The 19,789-nt window shown below is 36.3% G+C and overlaps 3 protein-coding genes across 3 annotated transcripts; 1 reads left to right on the top strand and 2 right to left on the bottom strand.

Annotated features, from left to right (window-relative positions):
• Positions 1-459: 459 nt before the first annotated feature.
• LOC131435254 (diacylglycerol kinase epsilon-like) lies at positions 460-5,207 on the bottom strand. Its single transcript, XM_058602937.1, has 4 exons — positions 3,711-5,207; positions 3,104-3,645; positions 2,879-3,044; positions 460-2,802 (listed from the first exon to the last, which is right to left on the bottom strand). The coding sequence occupies exons 1-4, from the start codon at positions 4,327-4,329 to the stop codon at positions 2,519-2,521; spliced, it is 1,611 nt and encodes a 536-aa protein (XP_058458920.1). The 5' UTR covers positions 4,330-5,207; the 3' UTR covers positions 460-2,518.
• A 3,927-nt stretch (positions 5,208-9,134) lies between these two features.
• LOC131436824 (probable serine/threonine-protein kinase DDB_G0267686) lies at positions 9,135-10,812 on the top strand. Its single transcript, XM_058605753.1, has 3 exons — positions 9,135-9,309; positions 9,427-9,979; positions 10,033-10,812. Exons 1-3 carry the CDS (start codon positions 9,270-9,272, stop codon positions 10,646-10,648), a joined length of 1,209 nt encoding a protein of 402 aa, XP_058461736.1. The 5' UTR covers positions 9,135-9,269; the 3' UTR covers positions 10,649-10,812.
• Positions 10,813-15,942: 5,130 nt separating this feature from the next.
• On the bottom strand, positions 15,943-17,783 carry LOC131437209 (nascent polypeptide-associated complex subunit alpha). The gene is made up of 3 exons (XM_058606391.1): positions 17,694-17,783; positions 17,152-17,331; positions 15,943-16,764 (listed from the first exon to the last, which is right to left on the bottom strand). The coding sequence occupies exons 2-3, from the start codon at positions 17,303-17,305 to the stop codon at positions 16,256-16,258; spliced, it is 663 nt and encodes a 220-aa protein (XP_058462374.1). The 5' UTR covers positions 17,306-17,331; positions 17,694-17,783; the 3' UTR covers positions 15,943-16,255.
• Positions 17,784-19,789: the final 2,006 nt, after the last annotated feature.

The following is a 19,789-nucleotide window of genomic DNA, read 5'->3' as shown; positions in this document are numbered from 1 at the left end:
TGAAAACACTATTTATTTAGTCCATATCAACAGAATTTATGTAGTAAGCAAATTATCGTATAGTGTTTTTCAACCTATTATGTATTTCAATTGTGCTGACTATACAAATTGTCAATGAACGGGTGTACTGTTATTGTCACATAAAGTTACAATTTACCAGAAAATTACGTACATGGGTAACACATCAGTGATGGATTTGAAAAAATATTCTATATTGTGACTGTGTACTTTGGTAGGTCTTGCTGGTAAGTAAAGTTTGTAGCCTTACTAGTTTCCGTCGTTGAAATTCAATTTTTCAACAATTTTGCCGGCAACGGTTATGTTTTCCAGTGAAATCAACATCTCGTATACGGTTTATTATTCATTATCGGTCGCTGTAGAAACAACATCAAGCGATTGATGAAAACGAAGATTATCATTTGATTCCCGGATTCAATTCGCTCGAATCCGACGGAAAATCGCAGGTGGGTATCGAGGTTTGCATCTGGACTTGGCTAATAATTTCTTTCATGCTGCCAATTCCTGCTTCAGGAAAAACTCCACCGGACAGAGCCTTGGATCAACTGCTGCTATCAAGCAATGCTAAGCAATATTTCACCAGGCATATTATCATTTGATTTGATGCGAAAATAAAATAGAGTTTAATGAAATTATTTTGTTGTTCTTGTTTTAGAATTTAAATTCATAAAACTTTTCAACATTAGCTCATGTTTTGCTGATCTTCAGCATTGTTGAATCAACCACTACTTTAAGTTTCAAAATAACTAGAAGTGAAATGTCAAAAATATCATGACTCTGGTTATAGCAAAAACTACAATGTAAAAAAATCTTCGGTCATGGTTAGCCTAACTATCTCAATCGTATTAGTTATTCATACAATACACTGTTCAATATTACTATTCTAGAGCCGATACCATTCATAGTAAACATGAACTTGACTATTTTTGAAATCATCTGATTTCATAGTCGGCTGAAAGCCACTATACGCTCATGGTGAGGTTGGCCCTCTATATAGTAACAGTTACCATACTATTTTTCTGAGTGTACGATTGTATTTTGAGCAATCCCACATTATCGAAATGACGGAATGAGCAATAAATTCTTACTCGTCTGCATGATTTCTTAGTGCTCGATCGGTTCAGTGCTAGAATTTTCGCCTGAGTTGGCTGCTCGATCAACCTGATTGACAGTGACATTATGAATGTCATTGAATATTCGCTCATTTTATGAATGTGTTAGTGTGAAATTTAAGCGACTTAAGCCATTTCACTACACTCCAGCTAGAGGAATGGATGATGCTGACTAAGGTAGGCCGTTTTGTTAATTTCCAGCGAATTTCAATAGTTTATGTTGGGATTCTAAGAAGAACTGGTTATTTACTAGTTCTGTATATCCGAAAAACATGAAGATTTAAATTTGTATATTCAGTTATATAACGTTTTCGTTTAAAAATAAACTGAAAATCAACACGAAAACGTGCAAAATCAGGAAAGAAGAAGAAGAAGAAGAAGACGAATTGACAATTCAGTCCGCATCTTCTCACTCAATTCCGAATGATTTCCGAATCAACCGGTTGTAGGCGAACCGGTTCATTCGGAATCGGTTGTTGCACTGGAGTTGGAATTGATTCGAAATCCATTATGATTTCCACATGAAATTCCGAATGAAAAGTTCTCGCCGATTCGGAATTGATTCGGAATCCATTCGGATCTGATAATGTGGGATACGTTGACGTTTACATTGTGTCTCATTACACCCTCATTGAACATTACTCAAAATTGAGTGACACATCACTCAAATTCATAAAAAGTGCACGTACTCTAAACTTGAGTTACCACCTATCTACTCATCTTTGTGTTAAGAGACGAAATTGTCAAAACTTGAGTATTTTTTACTCAAAATAAGAAAAAAATATTTTGTTCAAAATTTGAGTAAGTTCACCTTAAAATTTGAGTTCCTTGCTCTAAAAATGAAGAAATCTTCGTTAATTTTCATATACAAAGTTATTCTGCTTTCTTTTGAATGCGCAAAATACCCAACTAACCAAAAGTTCGGATAAAAGGGACAGATTTGGCTTAAGCAGCTCTCAAAGTTAATCAATAACATTCTAAGCAGCACATTTTTTAAGTAATTATTCACACTTGAAAGTTCGCGTGACGCAGCGGAACAAACTTCTAAGCTGCTTCTAGAATACATTGTTTAGCTTTTATGCAGCGAAAAAGTTCACGCGGAACTTGTTCTGTACTTTCAAGTTGCTAAAAGTACCACCTGCACTCTTAAGCAGCGAGAAAGCTCACGCGGAACTTGTTCTGTACTTCGAACTGTCAAAAATTGCCACGTGTTTTCTTAAGCAGCTAGAAAGTTCACGCGGAACTTGATCTGTACTTTCAAGTTCTCAAAAGTCCCGCGTGTACTTTTAAGCAGCAAGAAAGTGGACTTTTTAAGTAATTGTGGAACTTCTGGTTTCTTGGGTAGTGATTCAAAACCGTTTCCTTTTGAACGGTTTGGTAACACATACTCACTGGGATGTATTGCGGAGCATTGTTGCCTGACCGCAATGATTAATGTTAATATCACAGGGCGATTGCATCCATGGTTCGCCGTCTGCTTGTACTGGTAGTGTGCTGTAGGTACGAAGTTTCACACTGCGGGCTTGACCTAATCGTACGGGTTTACTCAGTCCAACCTGAAGCTGGGCAATGTGAAACGACGACACAACACCGAAAACTTCCAAAATGCCATCCGAAATGCTATGTGTTTCCCGTATAGTTCCTCCGTGATGAGGTGAGTCACGACTCATTTCTGAAAGAAAAAATAGAACAAAACAAAAAACAATTCATTGGTTTGAGAAAGCAATTGGTTGCATAGTTCATTTTACCCCAAAGTTTGACACCAGCACCCCAAGAGTCAATGTTAAGTACGACAATGGATTGCAATTCCGGCAAATCAATTTTTACATCGTCTAGGAAAAGTTCAACTTTTTTCTCCAAATCGACGCAATCCTGTTGAACAACCTGATGGGTTCCAAAGCAAAGATACAAAGCCTAAAATCGACAAAACAGGATTGGCATACCATTACCATACCGTCAGTAAACAATACTACCTTATTGATAAATCTGCTACTATAAAGATAAAGTGAACTCTCGCGAGCCTTATGGAAATTCAATGTCACCAAAGCATCAACTCCTATGCTGAAATAGTTGTACACGAACACACTTCGTCTAAAATGGAATCGGGGAACGTGAAATCGGCCATGGTGATGAACGGCAATTTCCATCAACCAACGATCCAATTTGATCGGTTGCGCCTTCTGAATCTTACGCAAATAGTCAACAGGATTGAACACGTCCGGGCCTTCCGCACCCCAGCCAAGAACACGCGAAAGATCATTACCGGTTCCCAACGGCAGAATCGCCACCTCCGGTTGAGGTTCAACACGCATCTGCAGAATTGTGTTGAGTACCCAATCGACGGTACCGTCGCCACCTGCTACCAAAATTCTACAGGTAGCTGGGGCAGCAAAAATCGCCCACTGCAGAGCTTCCTGTGGTCCATGAGATAATTCCAACACCTGCAGTGGGTGCAGAATTCCTCTCAAATTAGCAACTATTTCCGATGCTCCACTGCTGCCAGATTTCGAATTTGCTGGAATAGTAACAGAAAAGACATAAAACTATTATGTAATATAACAATGATTTATTGAAATTCACCGATCACAATCAACGGTTTCCATTGATCCTTCCACTCTGGCGGGACTATACCAGTCAGATGAACCTTTAGAGCCCCTTTACTACGTGAGGCCAAAACACACTTTGGTGGGAAAATCATGCTTTTGAACTCTCCAAAATCGCATAACGTACCGGATATCTCGCTGAAACATTTATCGTGCGAGGCACGCTGACACCAGGCACAGCGCTGCCCGTATAGACCCGGTTCACTGATTTGATCTATATCCTCCGAACAAACACAACACTCTGATCCAAGCGGAACATTTCCTTTCACCCACAAGTGTCGACTTTCTCGTCCATCATCCGCTCGGGTTCGAATCCGAAGCTCCTTGCAGCGAAACTCAACATCAGCCTTGCGAACACAACCGTTGTCAGAACATACGCCGCAGTTTTCGCAAAACAAACCATTCGATGACATCAATATTTCGCAAATCGAACAAAAACAGGAACGATTTAGCAACTTCACCGACTTCCATGCATGCCGCCGTTTTCCATCCGGAATGTAAACAACATCTTCTTTCAGAACAAAACGACCAGCCAGCCAGACTCCTCCCAGTATAGCAAACACTGTTAGGAACAAATTAAATGTATATTCCATCATATTCGTTTCGCGTTTGACACTGTCCTTCGCAAGTTTTGCCTACACAAATACGCTGATTAATTCCGGTGCATAGGGAGTTTTGCTTTCTATTTTACAAACTACGTTTTTAATTTCTAGTTAATGGTTATTTCGAAACACTTGAATGATTTGTTCGTAAATGCAAAATGCTTAGAAAATCTTTGGTTTAAATTCACAAAACTATTAATATTTGATAACATAGTTGAATATTTCGAACTTTTTCTCAATCAAATTATAAACAAGATAAATGAGCAATCAATATCCACAGACAGCTGATGCGTAGAAACTTCATAATATTATTGTTTGCTTTGTTTGTAGAAATCAGGGGTGCAAATCGAAAAATTTATGAACGTGGTTCTTCACACTGAACCAAACTATTGAAAACATTTCACTACGACCCAGTACACGCTCTTTGAACATAACTCAAGGTTTGAGTTGCGATTACTCAAATTCATAAACTGGAACAATATGTCAAAATTTGAGTATGAATTTGAGTAAAATAAACTCATTGTCATGAGTTCTCTCGCATTTATTCAAATATTAGAGTAAGCGTTGAGTTTTTAAACATTTGAGTGAAAAAAAAACTTCTTGCAGTTCAGTGCGTTTTCATTCTCGGAAAATTCTTATCGAAATAAAGAATGCAATAATACGTCGTTTTCCATTGCCGTTTCTAGATCCGGTTTTGAAAACATGAATCAACGTCAATCATCGATGTTTTGTGGTTTCAATTATGCTTAGCGAAAAGCCCAACATAGGGATATCAAAATAATTCAATTTTGACTCCAAACCGTTCAAAAGAAAACGGGTTTGAATCACTATTTTGCGCATTCAAAAGAAAAAAGAATAACTTTGTATATAAAAATATCGAAGAAAAGTATCTTCATTTTGAGAGCAAGGAACTCAAATTTTGAATTGAACTTACTCAAATTTGGAACAAAATATTTTTTTCTTATTTCGAGTAAAAATTACTCAAGTTTTGACAATTTTGTCCCTTAACTCAAAAATGAGTAGATAGGTGGTAACTCAAGTTTAGAGTACGTGTACTTTTTATGAATTTGAGTGATGTGTCACTCTATTTTGAGATATGTTTAATGAGGGTGTAAATTCGACATCGGACGAATCGAAGCTTACACTTAGAAAAAAAAACCATAGTAACCGTAACCTGTTTTTCATTGTCATTTCAACTATACGCTTAAAAAGTGTCAACAATTATGATATATGACTATTCACCATTTGTATTGTATAAATTACTAGACAACAAAGACTACGACTTGACTAAACTATTTGTATTTGTGACTTTTCTGGCATGGTCATCCTGACAATGGTAGTCATCTCAAATATAAGAACAAATAGTTAAAATCACAATTTCTAGTAAGGTGAAATTGCTCTCGAGCCTTGATGTATATGAGAAGTGAAATAGTTATTGCTACCATGTAAATATGTTCACAATATAATAATGTTACCATAAATAGATACATGGTTTAAAAGACGATTATGAAGTTTGAAAACACTATTTATTTAGTCCATATCAACAGAATTTATGTAGTAAGCAAATTATCGTATAGTGTTTTTCAACCTATTATGTATTTCAATTGTGCTGACTATACAAATTGTCAATGAACGGGTGTACTGTTATTGTCACATAAAGTTACAATTTACCAGAAAATTACGTACATGGGTAACACATCAGTGATGGATTTGAAAAAATATTCTATATTGTGACTGTGTACTTTGGTAGGTCTTGCTGGTAAGTAAAGTTTGTAGCCTTACTAGTTTCCGTCGTTGAAATTCAATTTTTCAACAATTTTGCCGGCAACGGTTATGTTTTCCAGTGAAATCAACATCTCGTATACGGTTTATTATTCATTATCGGTCGCTGTAGAAACAACATCAAGCGATTGATGAAAACGAAGATTATCATTTGATTCCCGGATTCAATTCGCTCGAATCCGACGGAAAATCGCAGGTGGGTATCGAGGTTTGCATCTGGACTTGGCTAATAATTTCTTTCATGCTGCCAATTCCTGCTTCAGGAAAAACTCCACCGGACAGAGCCTTGGATCAACTGCTGCTATCAAGCAATGCTAAGCAATATTTCACCAGGCATATTATCATTTGATTTGATGCGAAAATAAAATAGAGTTTAATGAAATTATTTTGTTGTTCTTGTTTTAGAATTTAAATTCATAAAACTTTTCAACATTAGCTCATGTTTTGCTGATCTTCAGCATTGTTGAATCAACCACTACTTTAAGTTTCAAAATAACTAGAAGTGAAATGTCAAAAATATCATGACTCTGGTTATAGCAAAAACTACAATGTAAAAAAATCTTCGGTCATGGTTAGCCTAACTATCTCAATCGTATTAGTTATTCATACAATACACTGTTCAATATTACTATTCTAGAGCCGATACCATTCATAGTAAACATGAACTTGACTATTTTTGAAATCATCTGATTTCATAGTCGGCTGAAAGCCACTATACGCTCATGGTGAGGTTGGCCCTCTATATAGTAACAGTTACCATACTATTTTTCTGAGTGTACGATTGTATTTTGAGCAATCCCACATTATCGAAATGACGGAATGAGCAATGAATTCTTACTCGTCTGCATGATTTCTTAGTGCTCGATCGGTTCAGTGCTAGAATTTTCGCCTGAGTTGGCTGCTCGATCAACCTGATTGACAGTGACATTATGAATGTCATTGAATATTCGCTCATTTTATGAATGTGTTAGTGTGAAATTTAAGCGACTTAAGCCATTTCACTACACTCCAGCTAGAGGAATGGATGATGCTGACTAAGGTAGGCCGTTTTGTTAATTTCCAGCGAATTTCAATAGTTTATGTTGGGATTCTAAGAAGAACTGGTTATTTACTAGTTCTGTATATCCGAAAAACATGAAGATTTAAATTTGTATATTCAGTTATATAACGTTTTCGTTTAAAAATAAACTGAAAATCAACACGAAAACGTGCAAAATCAGGAAAGAAGAAGAAGAAGAAGAAGACGAATTGACAATTCAGTCCGCATCTTCTCACTCAATTCCGAATGATTTCCGAATCAACCGGTTGTAGGCGAACCGGTTCATTCGGAATCGGTTGTTGCACTGGAGTTGGAATTGATTCGAAATCCATTATGATTTCCACATGAAATTCCGAATGAAAAGTTCTCGCCGATTCGGAATTGATTCGGAATCCATTCGGATCTGATAATGTGGGATACGTTGACGTTTACATTGTGTCTCATTACACCCTCATTGAACATTACTCAAAATTGAGTGACACATCACTCAAATTCATAAAAAGTGCACGTACTCTAAACTTGAGTTACCACCTATCTACTCATCTTTGTGTTAAGAGACGAAATTGTCAAAACTTGAGTATTTTTTACTCAAAATAAGAAAAAAATATTTTGTTCAAAATTTGAGTAAGTTCACCTTAAAATTTGAGTTCCTTGCTCTAAAAATGAAGAAATCTTCGTTAATTTTCATATACAAAGTTATTCTGCTTTCTTTTGAATGCGCAAAATACCCAACTAACCAAAAGTTCGGATAAAAGGGACAGATTTGGCTTAAGCAGCTCTCAAAGTTAATCAATAACATTCTAAGCAGCACATTTTTTAAGTAATTATTCACACTTGAAAGTTCGCGTGACGCAGCGGAACAAACTTCTAAGCTGCTTCTAGAATACATTGTTTAGCTTTTATGCAGCGAAAAAGTTCACGCGGAACTTGTTCTGTACTTTCAAGTTGCTAAAAGTACCACCTGCACTCTTAAGCAGCGAGAAAGCTCACGCGGAACTTGTTCTGTACTTCGAACTGTCAAAAATTGCCACGTGTTTTCTTAAGCAGCTAGAAAGTTCACGCGGAACTTGATCTGTACTTTCAAGTTCTCAAAAGTCCCGCGTGTACTTTTAAGCAGCAAGAAAGTGGACTTTTTAAGTAATTGTGGAACTTCTGGTTTCTTGGGTAGTGATTCAAAACCGTTTCCTTTTGAACGGTTTGGAGTCAAAATTGAATTATTTTGATATCCTTATGTTGCGCTTTTTACTAAGCATAATTGAAACCACAAAACATCTATGATTGACGTTGATTCATGTTTTCGAAACCGGATCTAGAAACGGTAATGTAAAACGATGTATTCTTGCATTCTTTATTTCGATTAGAATATTGGTCCACCGAAAAACGAGTTCAAAATCGGTATGAAACTAGAGACACTGGACCCATGTAATGCGACCTTAACCTGCATCGGTAGTGTTATGGGAGTTCTCGGATCTCGACTTCGGCTGGATGGTAATGACAACAAAAACGATTTCTGGAGGCTTGTCGATTCGAGATCCCACGTCGTTATTAGTTGCTTTTTATTTTCAAAAATTGAAATTCTATGCTAATTTTCTGAAATAAATGTTTTATTTTTCATGTTTTTTTTCATTTCATTTCATAGATTTATATGAAAATCTGGAATATCTTCCTTATGACTTCACCTAGTATATAAAAGAGTAATCTCTCTGGTATCTAAATTTGCTATGAGGTAATAGGTAAATGTGACATGAGCAGTACTTTACATTTTACCTATGAAACACGTAACTTTTACTTTTAAGTGCCAGTCCATTAAAACCTACATGAAAAGTAGGGTGGAAAATATTCATATAACTTTTCACGTAACTATAACATGATTATTATTTTGAGTGATGGGTGGAATTGAGTATATTCACTTTAAAGTAACATTGAACGAGCGTGTAACAATTCATACGACTTTTCATTTTATTGCTGACTTCTCCTGGACAAAGACACGTTTTAGCAGTACATTGTTCCTCTAAGGATTAAAAGTGCTTCGATAAATTCTAACAATCAATACTGTTGAAAATAATTCGGGAATTCATTATTTGTTTATATTTCTACATTACACTGTCTTAACATGAGTTCTAAACTTAAACAAGCTCTGGATATTTCTCTCGGTATGTTAAAAATTACATAAATTTTAGTCAAATAATTTATACCAAATTCTCCAATCGCAATTCGCAATTGAACAGAAGTAAAAAGTACTAATCACGAAATTTTTGCATATTTTTTAGAGGATTACATCGCTGAGAAGGGAATCGTCAGCAGTATTCGTCCAATGCCAAGCACATCTACCAAGGTGGGATATTTCAAACGCCAATTACGGTCGGAAAACGAAGATGATGAGAACGAGGATGATCTTTTTGTAGAGGACCGCAACGGAACTTTACCAATAGTCAGCCAGGAATCGATCGGCAGCGACAGTGCTGAACAGCAATCAGTAGATGTTGAAATGAAAATTCAACAAGATTCTGGATGCTCGGAGGGCGTTCGTACTTTTATCACTGAGGAGCATAAACGTGGAATTAAATATATACCATCGCAACAATGGCGTCTGCAACGACAAAATCAGGTTTCCAAGAAGCCTTCTGGAGTACCACCACTAATGACATTGAAGACGGTTTTCGATCAAAATACAGAGCAACTAATTGCTTCTCTTGGAGAAAATGCCAAATTTTCGAATTCTGATGCTCGTAGTCGAATCAATCAAAAGTTTTCCCATAGCTGGAATAAAAATTTTACTCATAACAACAATAACAATTTCAACAACAGGCGATTTCGGAACAAGTAATGTGTTTTATCGAACCAATTTGCTTTATTTTATTATTGTTTATTTGTAGTCGCAATCGCAATCAATACGGGAAGAACCCAAATATGGCTCCGAGTTTCAATCCGTCGATTCATAAAATAGAACAGCGTGCCAACACTCAATTGAACAACAATCATGTAAAAGATTTGCGTGCATTTATTACGCCGCCATCGTCCTTTCTATCTCAGGCCCCAGTGACCCCTGGCATTGCTTGCACTTGGAACAACCCAAATGCATTCGGGCAGCCACAGCTTGTTACCTTTGCCGATATGTTGAACCGAATCGGTCAAGCCTCTACAGTTCAAGATCGTGACACTTTCACCGATGTTATTCGTAACGTAATGCGAACGCAATATCAACAACAGTCGGCGATGATACCGACAATGAATCCGGAAAATTTTTCTCAAATGACATCTAACGAACTAATGCCATTCGCAGCCCAAACGCTGCTAAATCACATATCGACCGTTCATCAGAACTTCGGACCTAAGTACGATATGAAGGTGCAGAAGGAAATTCATAATTTGCAAGGTAAAACGTTGTTTTACCGTTCGTCCGGTGTTGTGAGTGCTGACGGGCCCGGAATTGCCAACGAGAAAGTTACACCGGTCACAACTGATTTGAGCATGAATATGCGTTTCAGTTAGATAAAGTTCGTGTTTATTTCAGATGATTTTGAGTGATTGACGATTTTCTATGTTCAAGGCGGAGCCTTTTGTTCTTTGCGGGTTTGTTAATTATTTGTTCTGTTTGACATAACCTTTTTCGAATTTCTTTGATAAAATTTAGGTTGACTAACCTATTAATGTAACTATATTAGTTTTTGCTGAATTCCGAACCTTCAAATGCCTTTAAATATATTACTATTATTATTATAAATCAATTGCTGGCAACATTTGTTTTAATGCACCTCGTTAAGTAATGATATCCTTATTTCCTTGAATCTTGAATAAAGACAAGTATGCTTGAAAATCATTCAATACTTCCTTCATAATCGAATAAGGTTAAAACTAAAAAAAATTAAATCCAAAATTCTGAACACATAATTTCGAAGCCGAAAGTAACCGATCAAGTATAATAGAAACTAAAACGATCGTAATATCATTTGCATTCAAGTTGTCGAAAATCAGTGCGGCCCTATATAGGAAATTGGTTAGAGTTCTATTTTAGAGTCTTGATCACCGTTTCAACGACCAAAAAGGTTAATGCCGGGATAAGATATGAAAAATAAAAACCGTTTTCGGAACACGAGAGTTTGGTATGTTGAAGGAAAATGAAAAACCGCATTTCTAGGTGTGGCGTTCAGTATACACCCATTCCGAAGCTGATGTTCACCACGTAGATTGGAATTTTACGCCTTGGAACCCACCCGGCCACCATGGCCACTTTTTCAAATATCATTGTCCCCTCCCCGACCTAAAGTCTACGTAGACTTCTCAGTTTTGAACATGGTCCCCGAACCAATATATTTGTTATTACCAAAAATCGATATACTGGGAAAAGAATTTTATACTTAGGGCACAAAAGCGATTTTATTTTGTTTACGTTTCGTCTTTGACTCATCAGTGCATAACTGTTATGTCCCGAATTGGCGGTTCAATGCATAACGCGCTGGTCTTACAAGCCAGTTGTCGTATGTCCGAGTTCCGATCTGGGAGGATTCTCAGTGTCAGTAGGATCGAAGTACTAGTTATGCATTCTGACGCTAAGAATCGGCTGCGAAGTCTGTTTAAATAGAAAAGTCAAATTCCACAAAAGGTATGTAATGTCAGGACTTTGACTGCGTTTAAGACTGCAGCTTTTGTCGAATCTGTAGATTCGTTCATATCACAAATCCGTCGGATTGCAGAATCGGTGTGGTGGAATGGCTCATCGGAATTCGATTGAGTTCGAGTTCGAATTTGGCATTCTTTATTCCGTTCGACTTGTATGATTCGATCGACTCTCGTTCGGGAACACTTGAAATTTCGAACACTAACCACCAAAGCTGTCAACACTATACTTACGGGTTCTATATTATTTATATTATTCATTTCATAGTAAACGAAGACGTCACATTTGTATAAACAAATTAGAACGATTCTAAACCGAACAAAAGTAAAACGCAAGTCGATAGGGTAATGTTCGAACATTTAAAAACTCGAACGAATGATATTCGAGTTCATACCCAACTCGAACGGAATGCAGAATGGAAATTGCACATTCGATCGGAATATTTTGAATCTATCCGACGTACAGAATAGGAGTGCATATACAGAGCAAATTGTGTTCCGGGATCACCGTTTCATCGACTAGCCCCGCCTCAATGCCATGTTTGCATCAAATGAATTCAAAAATTACATAAACACCTCAATTCTGTATTTAGTTCTAATCGAACTATTTCGATCGAATACGAAATTTTGCATACTGTATCTCGATCAAGTTCGAGTTTTCCATACAAAAGCATTACTCGATGGAATTACAGGATGCAAATTTTAGCATTCGATCGAAATATACCGACTCGATAGGAATACAGAATAGGGGGGAAAGATGGCGAGCAATCCACGAGTATTCAGTTTATGGTTTTCAATTTTGCATATACTATTAACGTTTTCATCAGGTTAAAGCCGGGTCTAAAAAAATGAATTAAAAAATTAACATTTTCTTTCACGTTTCGCTTTCGGCTCATCAGTGCCGAATCAGTTTAGGATATTGCAAAAAAAGTCATTGCAGAAATAGTGTAAACTTTGCCTCTTCATAGCTGTTTGAATTGAACTGTAAGGCGGAGATGGCTTCATACACTGATAAGTCGAAGGCAAAACGTGAAGAAAATTTAAATAAAATATGTGCTTTCTTGTACAAACGAACGAAAAATTATCATAAAACGAATTTTGCTTTATATCCTTATCCTTATAGTTTCCTTATATTATATTACATTTTGGTGGGGAAAGGGTTCCAATCAGCTTTTTACAGCCCTGTCCAAAATGTATTGCCCTCCCCGTTAATTTGTATCAGGCCGAATTAGCGCATGCGCGCCATATAAACGCCTCTTTCAATATGAGGAAATTACATTGTTACCCAGCAGTTTCTATTATTTCTTCATGTTGGTTTTCTTACCTTTGTTCATAGTTTGTATTCTGTTTTACCTTAATTCCAGTGTTCTATTCAGCTGTGATTCGTGTCTTTTGTTGTCATTTTTCACTCCGTACTTTTGCTGGCATGTTATGTTGCTTCCTTAAATGTAAAAGTTAGTTGTATGCAATGGTGTTTATATTCTTACCAATATTCCTTTCTAATTCTTTCATCATTTTCGTATTTCTTGTTCCTCATCCAGTCATCCGTTTCCAAAAAAAAAAAAAAAAAAAATTAGTGTTTCATTGATCTTTGTAGAGCAGCTCATCATGGTTTGACGGATAAGAACTGAGGACATGCGTTTTTATTTAAATGATAATAACACTTGGGTTTAATAGTATTGCTACAGCATGTTCACATTTCGTTATCTTCGGTTGATTCTTGACAGTATATTACCATCCGCTCAGGCACTTTTGAACATCTGGTACACTGACTCGCAATCGAAATGTGTCACAACCAATTTTATACAACACACCCGAGGGAACGGTATAATGTATGTTGTACACACAAAAACACATACATACACACAGGCACATACGCATACACACATGCATACATACCTACTTGTATTCCACAAGCAAGCATCACAACATTGAGTTACTATTTCTATTCTAATAGATTCTAACTAAAATTTGTGTGCCAATAGTCATCTCATTAGTAGAGTCACCATGTTATTTTACCGATTACTCGACTTTCAATAAATTTATTGAGATAAAATCGAATACAAAATCTTTGCCTCGTCTGTAAGAAGCAATGGCACATAAAAGTAGTTCAGAAATGATTCAATACTGCTGTTTTAACGAACAAAAAAAAAATGCTCCAGATTTCATGTTATTCTTGAAATTAATCTATCAAACAGAGATAACAGATCTCACTCTAACTAATGGTTTTCGTACATGAAATGACTAATGGATTTGAGATGAATGGGGGTACCGTTACCCAATTTCTATCTCTTCTATTGGTCGATCGTTAGTCCTGAGCTGAAACGGTGGCCTTTATTACCGTTCTTGCATGCACTCACTCTTACATTTCATTCACACATCATCTCACCCATCAGGTCCCAAACGATACATCCTCACAATATAAACTGGATGAACATCGTTTGACAGCTATCAGTGGTTTGCTCATTGGTTCGGTCATTATTATTTTATTATATTCTACAATATTCTATTTCATTCCACAGTATTCCATGGTACACAAACCACCAATAAACGTCAAAGATGGATTCGATTTACCGTTGATTTATTGTCATCGTGTGAAACCCAATTGGGATACGTTTACTCTACTTAATTTTCACTTCACACTGGTAATAAGGGCCGGTAGTATGAAAATAAAACATAAAAAAGAGCTCAGTTAAGCCCTACCGGCCTCTCCAACCCCGGATGTTGGAGCGTAATGCAATCAACATCTTATTCAAGTCGTTCCATATATTATTCATTTAATTCAATTATGAAACTAAAAACTGTAACGCATATCTTTATCAAATTGTAACGCTAATTGATTGTATGTGATGATGTTTGCAATACCGTCAAGCCCACCAACCAAAGGGAGGGTAAAACGAATTTTGCTTTATATGATTTAAAAATGAGATGAAAAATTCTTATCTATGAATAATGCTAGAAATGTTACAGACGGTATAACAAGTAGAGTTTCTGGATGAATTGAACGAAATTCGAAACCATATTAAGAGGATTAACTACTCTTCAGCAATAAAACGTCAAGCAAAACTACATATTTGAAAGATTTTATAATTTTTTTTTCGTTTCAAATGAGTGATTACATACAAACCAATTCGCCATCTCTCAATCTGCTACTTCGGTAGAAGGCTACAGTGCTCAGTCGATGCCGCTCTATTAACCAAATGTCTTCATAGACTCAAGGGGAAGCATGAGATAGGAGCTTGCGAGCACCTAATAGTTTAGCTTTTCGACAATACATTGCATTTCATAGAAAATCTATTCTAAAACCAACTATCAAATTGTTGAACAAACTCCCGTAATTACTAACAGCAGAAAGCAACAACAAAGGGGGAAGATTACACATATTCAATATATCCATTCAGGTTGACTACAGGAATATCGTTTAGTCCTGAAGTTGTAGTACGGTTAAAATCAATATAACAACTCACGATCATATTCAAACTGTCGTTTGCGATTACTGGGAAACTGTAAAAAAGACCACCAGAGGTGCATCTCGAATCCGTTTATTTGATATTATTATTATATCGTTTATTTAGCCTTGGCTTCAACTGCGGAGCCGTTTCTTTGTCTTAACAATCAACAGATAAAGTGTGACCTTAACAATTTATTTTACCACACAAAACTTGCTTAGATCGAAATCAAATCTCTATGAAAATCGATAACATGCAAGATCCTAAAAAAGCAAACCTCGTTCAAGTAAAAGAACGAAATTCTGAGAACAAAGAAGGCTCCCATGCGGATTTCCTGAAAATGAGAAAAAACTTCAAAGGCAACAAAAATTTCGAATCGATGTGATTGTATCCATTGAAGGATGTTTGAACCGAAACCAAGTGTGTTTAATTTAGTAATTGAAGAAAATTTCAAAATAGATAATATCCTTATGCAAGCCGCTTGATATGTCGTTCGGCACGTAATAAATTTTGAATATTTCATTGTATGATTACAAAGAGTTGTATCCAAATCGTAATAAATATGACTCATGAATTATGAAGCGTTGATGGTGGGGAACGTGCCAGTGAAAACGAAAAATCTATAAATGAAGCAAATTTTTCCAGTTGATTGTAAGGCAAGTGAGCTAACTGCAGTCTCAACTTTTGGCTAGATGGAATTTCGAACGTTGTCACCAAAAGTTGTCAAGTTTTATGCATTTTATTATTTTTTTTGAGTTTTTTCCGATTGTTTTCCCATTCATTAGACGTAGCATGTTGTGTTGTGTTGCAGTAATAGTAGCGGTTTCATAAGCAGTGTTATATATCCCTAATACGTTGCAAGTTTATATTTTGCAATAGAGACTGTCGAATTTTTATCGTTTTGGAACATTTTATCAGAAAAGTTTCTTGTGTCTAGAACTGTATATTGTAGCTAGAAGGTATTTGTATAAAAGAAGAGGGACAACGAACAGGATTCCTGGGGGACACTAACGCATTGCCAGCATGAGAATCATTACATCGTTAGCTCCATAATAGCATTTACAACGTCGAAATTATTCTCTTTTAGCGCCCGAATAGCTTTAGCGCGAGGTACGGCAGCATTCTGCATGACCAGCTCAATATCCTTTTCGTTGAATCCTGTGTCGTCCACTTCTTCTTCGTCTTCTTCGGCAATAGGTGCAACAGAGGTGGTGGCGCCAGCAGCTTCACCTGCGGCAGGAGTAGCTTCCGGAGCCTTAAACTTCTCGGCGGCTGCCACCTGCGCTTGTTGGGAAAGATCTTCAATTTTTGCCTCGCCGAAGATGATATAGGTATCACTGTGGGGGTTCTTGAAAACATCCGGGTTGTTTATCACAAAAAGGATATTCTTTGATTTGCGAATTGTTACTCGGTTTACACCTTGCACTGGTTTCAGACCCAACTTGGACATGATCTTACGGGCTTTTTTCTCGCCTCGTGACTGTTTCGCTTTGGATACTAAATCTGGCAATCCACCTGATGAAAGTTGAACGGAGGCAGCTCCTAGATTGATTAAATAAAAACATTGTTTTAAAAAGTATCCATTTTAAATAGAACATAGTAGCTCAAACTAAAGATAAATTACATGATTTATTCTGCAATACGCGGTGTAACATGGAAATCATAATTTTTAGGATACTCTCAAATGCGCACCCTTCCATTTCAAGCATAGTTCCAGGTAACTTCGCTAAATATTTTGATTATAAATAAACTAATTATAACACAACATTGAAAACGAATCAAGCACGTGATTGCAACTAAACCGTAAATAGTAAATTGACTTTCTCAAATAAAAACCGGTTTTGCCGGATTTATACCCAAAAAGGCGCGCCTATTGCAAACTAATTCACATCAATTTTTTTCTGCCCGTGTCCTACCGTGTTAACGTACCTGCATCTTCCAGTTCTGGTATTGTGTCCTCGGATTCGGTATCACTTTGGGCATCTTCCAACTTTGCTTCTGTGTTGTCCGCTGAAGTGCTCGGAACAGCAGAAGCTCCGGCAATTGCGGCATTGCTTTCCGTAATTTCGGTCAATTCTGGCATTTTGATTTTGGGTTCAAAGCGGATTCCTGATCAGAGAAGAAATAAACAATTGTTTTTTTTTCAATAACCTTCCCAATACGATTTAAAGAAAGCCAATGAGACTGCCTTTGAATTATAGCATTATATTAGGAACAAAAAATAGCCTCATTTTAATAATTTAAGTTTTTGTGCAATAATCTGCATAACCTCAACAGAAACATCTATTTTTACTTTTTTTCTTTAACAACACCGATCGCAACTTTGATCACTACAAACTGTTTTGCAATTCATTTTACCACCCACACCGTTCATAAAAAATTATATTATTTAAGCTATTACGAATCATGTAACGATTGGTGATAACTAGAACATAAAAACAAGAAGCACAATTGATTTTCTAAGAACTTACACCACTTTTTACAAATCAGATAGAACGAAATGCGGTAGGATAGCACAAAATGCCGGAAACAGAGAATGGATGAACTGATCTAGATCAAATAGTAAACAAGAATTCTGACATTAAGTACTGTCAAAAAAGCTGCAATGACAGCTGAAAACGGATGTATCAGGGCGACATCGGTGTGGTCATGATGAGAACTACTGTTCGGTACACTGAGAAATTTGGATTGGTTTAAAGTGAGAACACTGGGGAAAAAATAAATAAAAGCACAGACTAACATACATGACAGTATGAGTAAATTGTTATAAAAAACATTTTTCGTGATGCACTAGTTCCACCTATATTGTACTGCGCGAACTATTTACTATCGGTACACCCCTTGTGTTACGTAAAAGGTTTTTTACTAGTTGGTTTCCCCTCGTTTGTCAACACCGATCAGCTGCTTACAGGGTTGCCTGATTTCATCAAAATATTTGATAATGAATCGTCACAATAAATTATTGGAGTACGTTGATAATATATTTAACGTTTTTAGCGATGTTGGAAAGTGAACATTTATTTTACTCAACGTTGTTCATCTAGACTATTTTTGATTGTGTTGGTAATTTTCATCCGAAATTAAGACCAGAAGCAAGTAAATATTGTAACAAAACGGGTTCGATTTTGTATTGCGTTGTAGGATGAGAAGTAGGCACAATTCTCTATATAGTTTTGGCAATATGTAATCAATATGTATCCTGCATGAAATTCGCATGGAGGTATACAAATCAATACATTACAGGTAATTCTGTATGAATGGCAACTCGGTTGGTAAATGAAAAAAATAAACACAGTCTAGATGACAGACAGGATGTATTTGATAGGGTAACGTGGCGCCATCATGACATATGCGAGTACTGTCCCAACTAAAGGAATATTCGAAATGACCGTTTATATGGTTAAAGAATCTAATTTGAGTGTCCTGTCTGTTAGTCTGTGATAAAAGTTTCACAAGATGGCTTGTCATACGACTGGCTAACGGCTGCCATCGAGTAAAATGTGGCTGAAAGCCATTTTGGCGTCCGGCTACCTCAGTGCTACCAAATATACACCTCAAATGAGGCAATCGTATCCACCAGAATTTGGCCACATCGATTTTGAGGTAGACGTGACTCAGGCTTGGTATAATTATTGGAAATGAATCGTTGCAACAAATTATGGGATTACGTTGATAATATATTTAACATGTTTAGCGATGTAGGAAGATAACAATTTATTTTTCTCAACGTTATTCATCCAGACTATTTTTGATTGAGTTGGTAATTTTAAACCCGAAATTAAGTAGCGACCGATCAGAAGCAAGTAAATATCGTATCAAAACATTGGTTCGATTTTGTATTGCGCTGGAGGATGAGAAGTAAGCACAATTCTGTATTTAGTTTTTTTTTTCATAAATACGTTTATTTCTTAAGGCAGTTTACATAAGTTTTTCTTTGCCGTAGCATCACTTTTACATAATATTCTTATCCTAATTTAATTCTAACATAGTCACAACGTTTTGCATTTATTAAAACATATTCTCTTATTACTTAAATATCATCTTAGGTAACTCGTCATTAATTATTAAATCTACTCGGAAATATTATTTGAACCAAACGATTAACTTCTATAAATTATAAAATAAGATGTTATTTTCAGACATTTTGTTAATAATTTCATAAACTGTTTCGAGTTTGTTTGTATCATTACATTATTTTTATTCTAATTTAGCTATTGGTTGAACTCATGGACGCAGCTGGGATCAGAACTAAGTCTTGAAAGGGGCCTTTATTAAATTGAAACTCCAGTTTTCTTTATGAAATGATAAATAAGTTTCATGTATGAAAGGTCACGACAAGCAAGAATGTCTCGAACTGGGATATTGGATAGTCTACCTTGGGTACGCAAGGAATTTATTAGTTGAGATCTGACATCACGATACTCCACGCATGTCCAAACGACATGATCAATATCTCGATAACCTTCGCCACAAGCACAATGATTAGTCTCGGAGAGCCCAATTCGAAGGAGATGTGCATCTAACGTGTAGTGATTGGACATGAGTCTGGACATCACACGAATGAAAT

This window comes from Malaya genurostris, chromosome 3 (assembly GCF_030247185.1).
Source record: "Malaya genurostris strain Urasoe2022 chromosome 3, Malgen_1.1, whole genome shotgun sequence".
NCBI lineage: Eukaryota > Metazoa > Arthropoda > Insecta > Diptera > Culicidae > Malaya > Malaya genurostris.
The sequence above is the reverse complement of the archived record's forward strand: the minus strand, read 5'-3'. Positions and strand labels throughout refer to the sequence as shown.

What these genes read in the sequence shown, in the direction of transcription:
- LOC131436824 (XM_058605753.1), top strand. Translation starts at nt 9,270, where the DNA reads ATGAGTTCTAAACTTAAACAAGCTCTGGATATTTCTCTCG. An exon ending in AGCTCTGGATATTTCTCTCG is followed by an intron (nt 9,310 to 9,426) that starts GTATGTTAAAAA and finishes CATATTTTTTAG; the next exon opens with AGGATTACATCGCTGAGAAG. An exon ending in AACAGGCGATTTCGGAACAA is followed by an intron (nt 9,980 to 10,032) that starts GTAATGTGTTTT and finishes GTTTATTTGTAG; the next exon opens with TCGCAATCGCAATCAATACG.
- LOC131435254 (XM_058602937.1), bottom strand. Translation starts at nt 4,329, where the DNA reads ATGATGGAATATACATTTAATTTGTTCCTAACAGTGTTTGCTATACTG. An exon ending in GAAACCGTTGATTGTGATCG is followed by an intron (nt 3,646 to 3,710) that starts GTGAATTTCAAT and finishes TTACTATTCCAG; the next exon opens with CAAATTCGAAATCTGGCAGC. An exon ending in TGCTGGTGTCAAACTTTGGG is followed by an intron (nt 2,803 to 2,878) that starts GTAAAATGAACT and finishes TTTTTCTTTCAG; the next exon opens with AAATGAGTCGTGACTCACCT.
- LOC131437209 (XM_058606391.1), bottom strand. Translation starts at nt 17,305, where the DNA reads ATGCCAGAATTGACCGAAATTACGGAAAGCAATGCCGCAATTGCCGGA. An exon ending in ACCAGAACTGGAAGATGCAG is followed by an intron (nt 16,765 to 17,151) that starts GTACGTTAACAC and finishes TAATCAATCTAG; the next exon opens with GAGCTGCCTCCGTTCAACTT.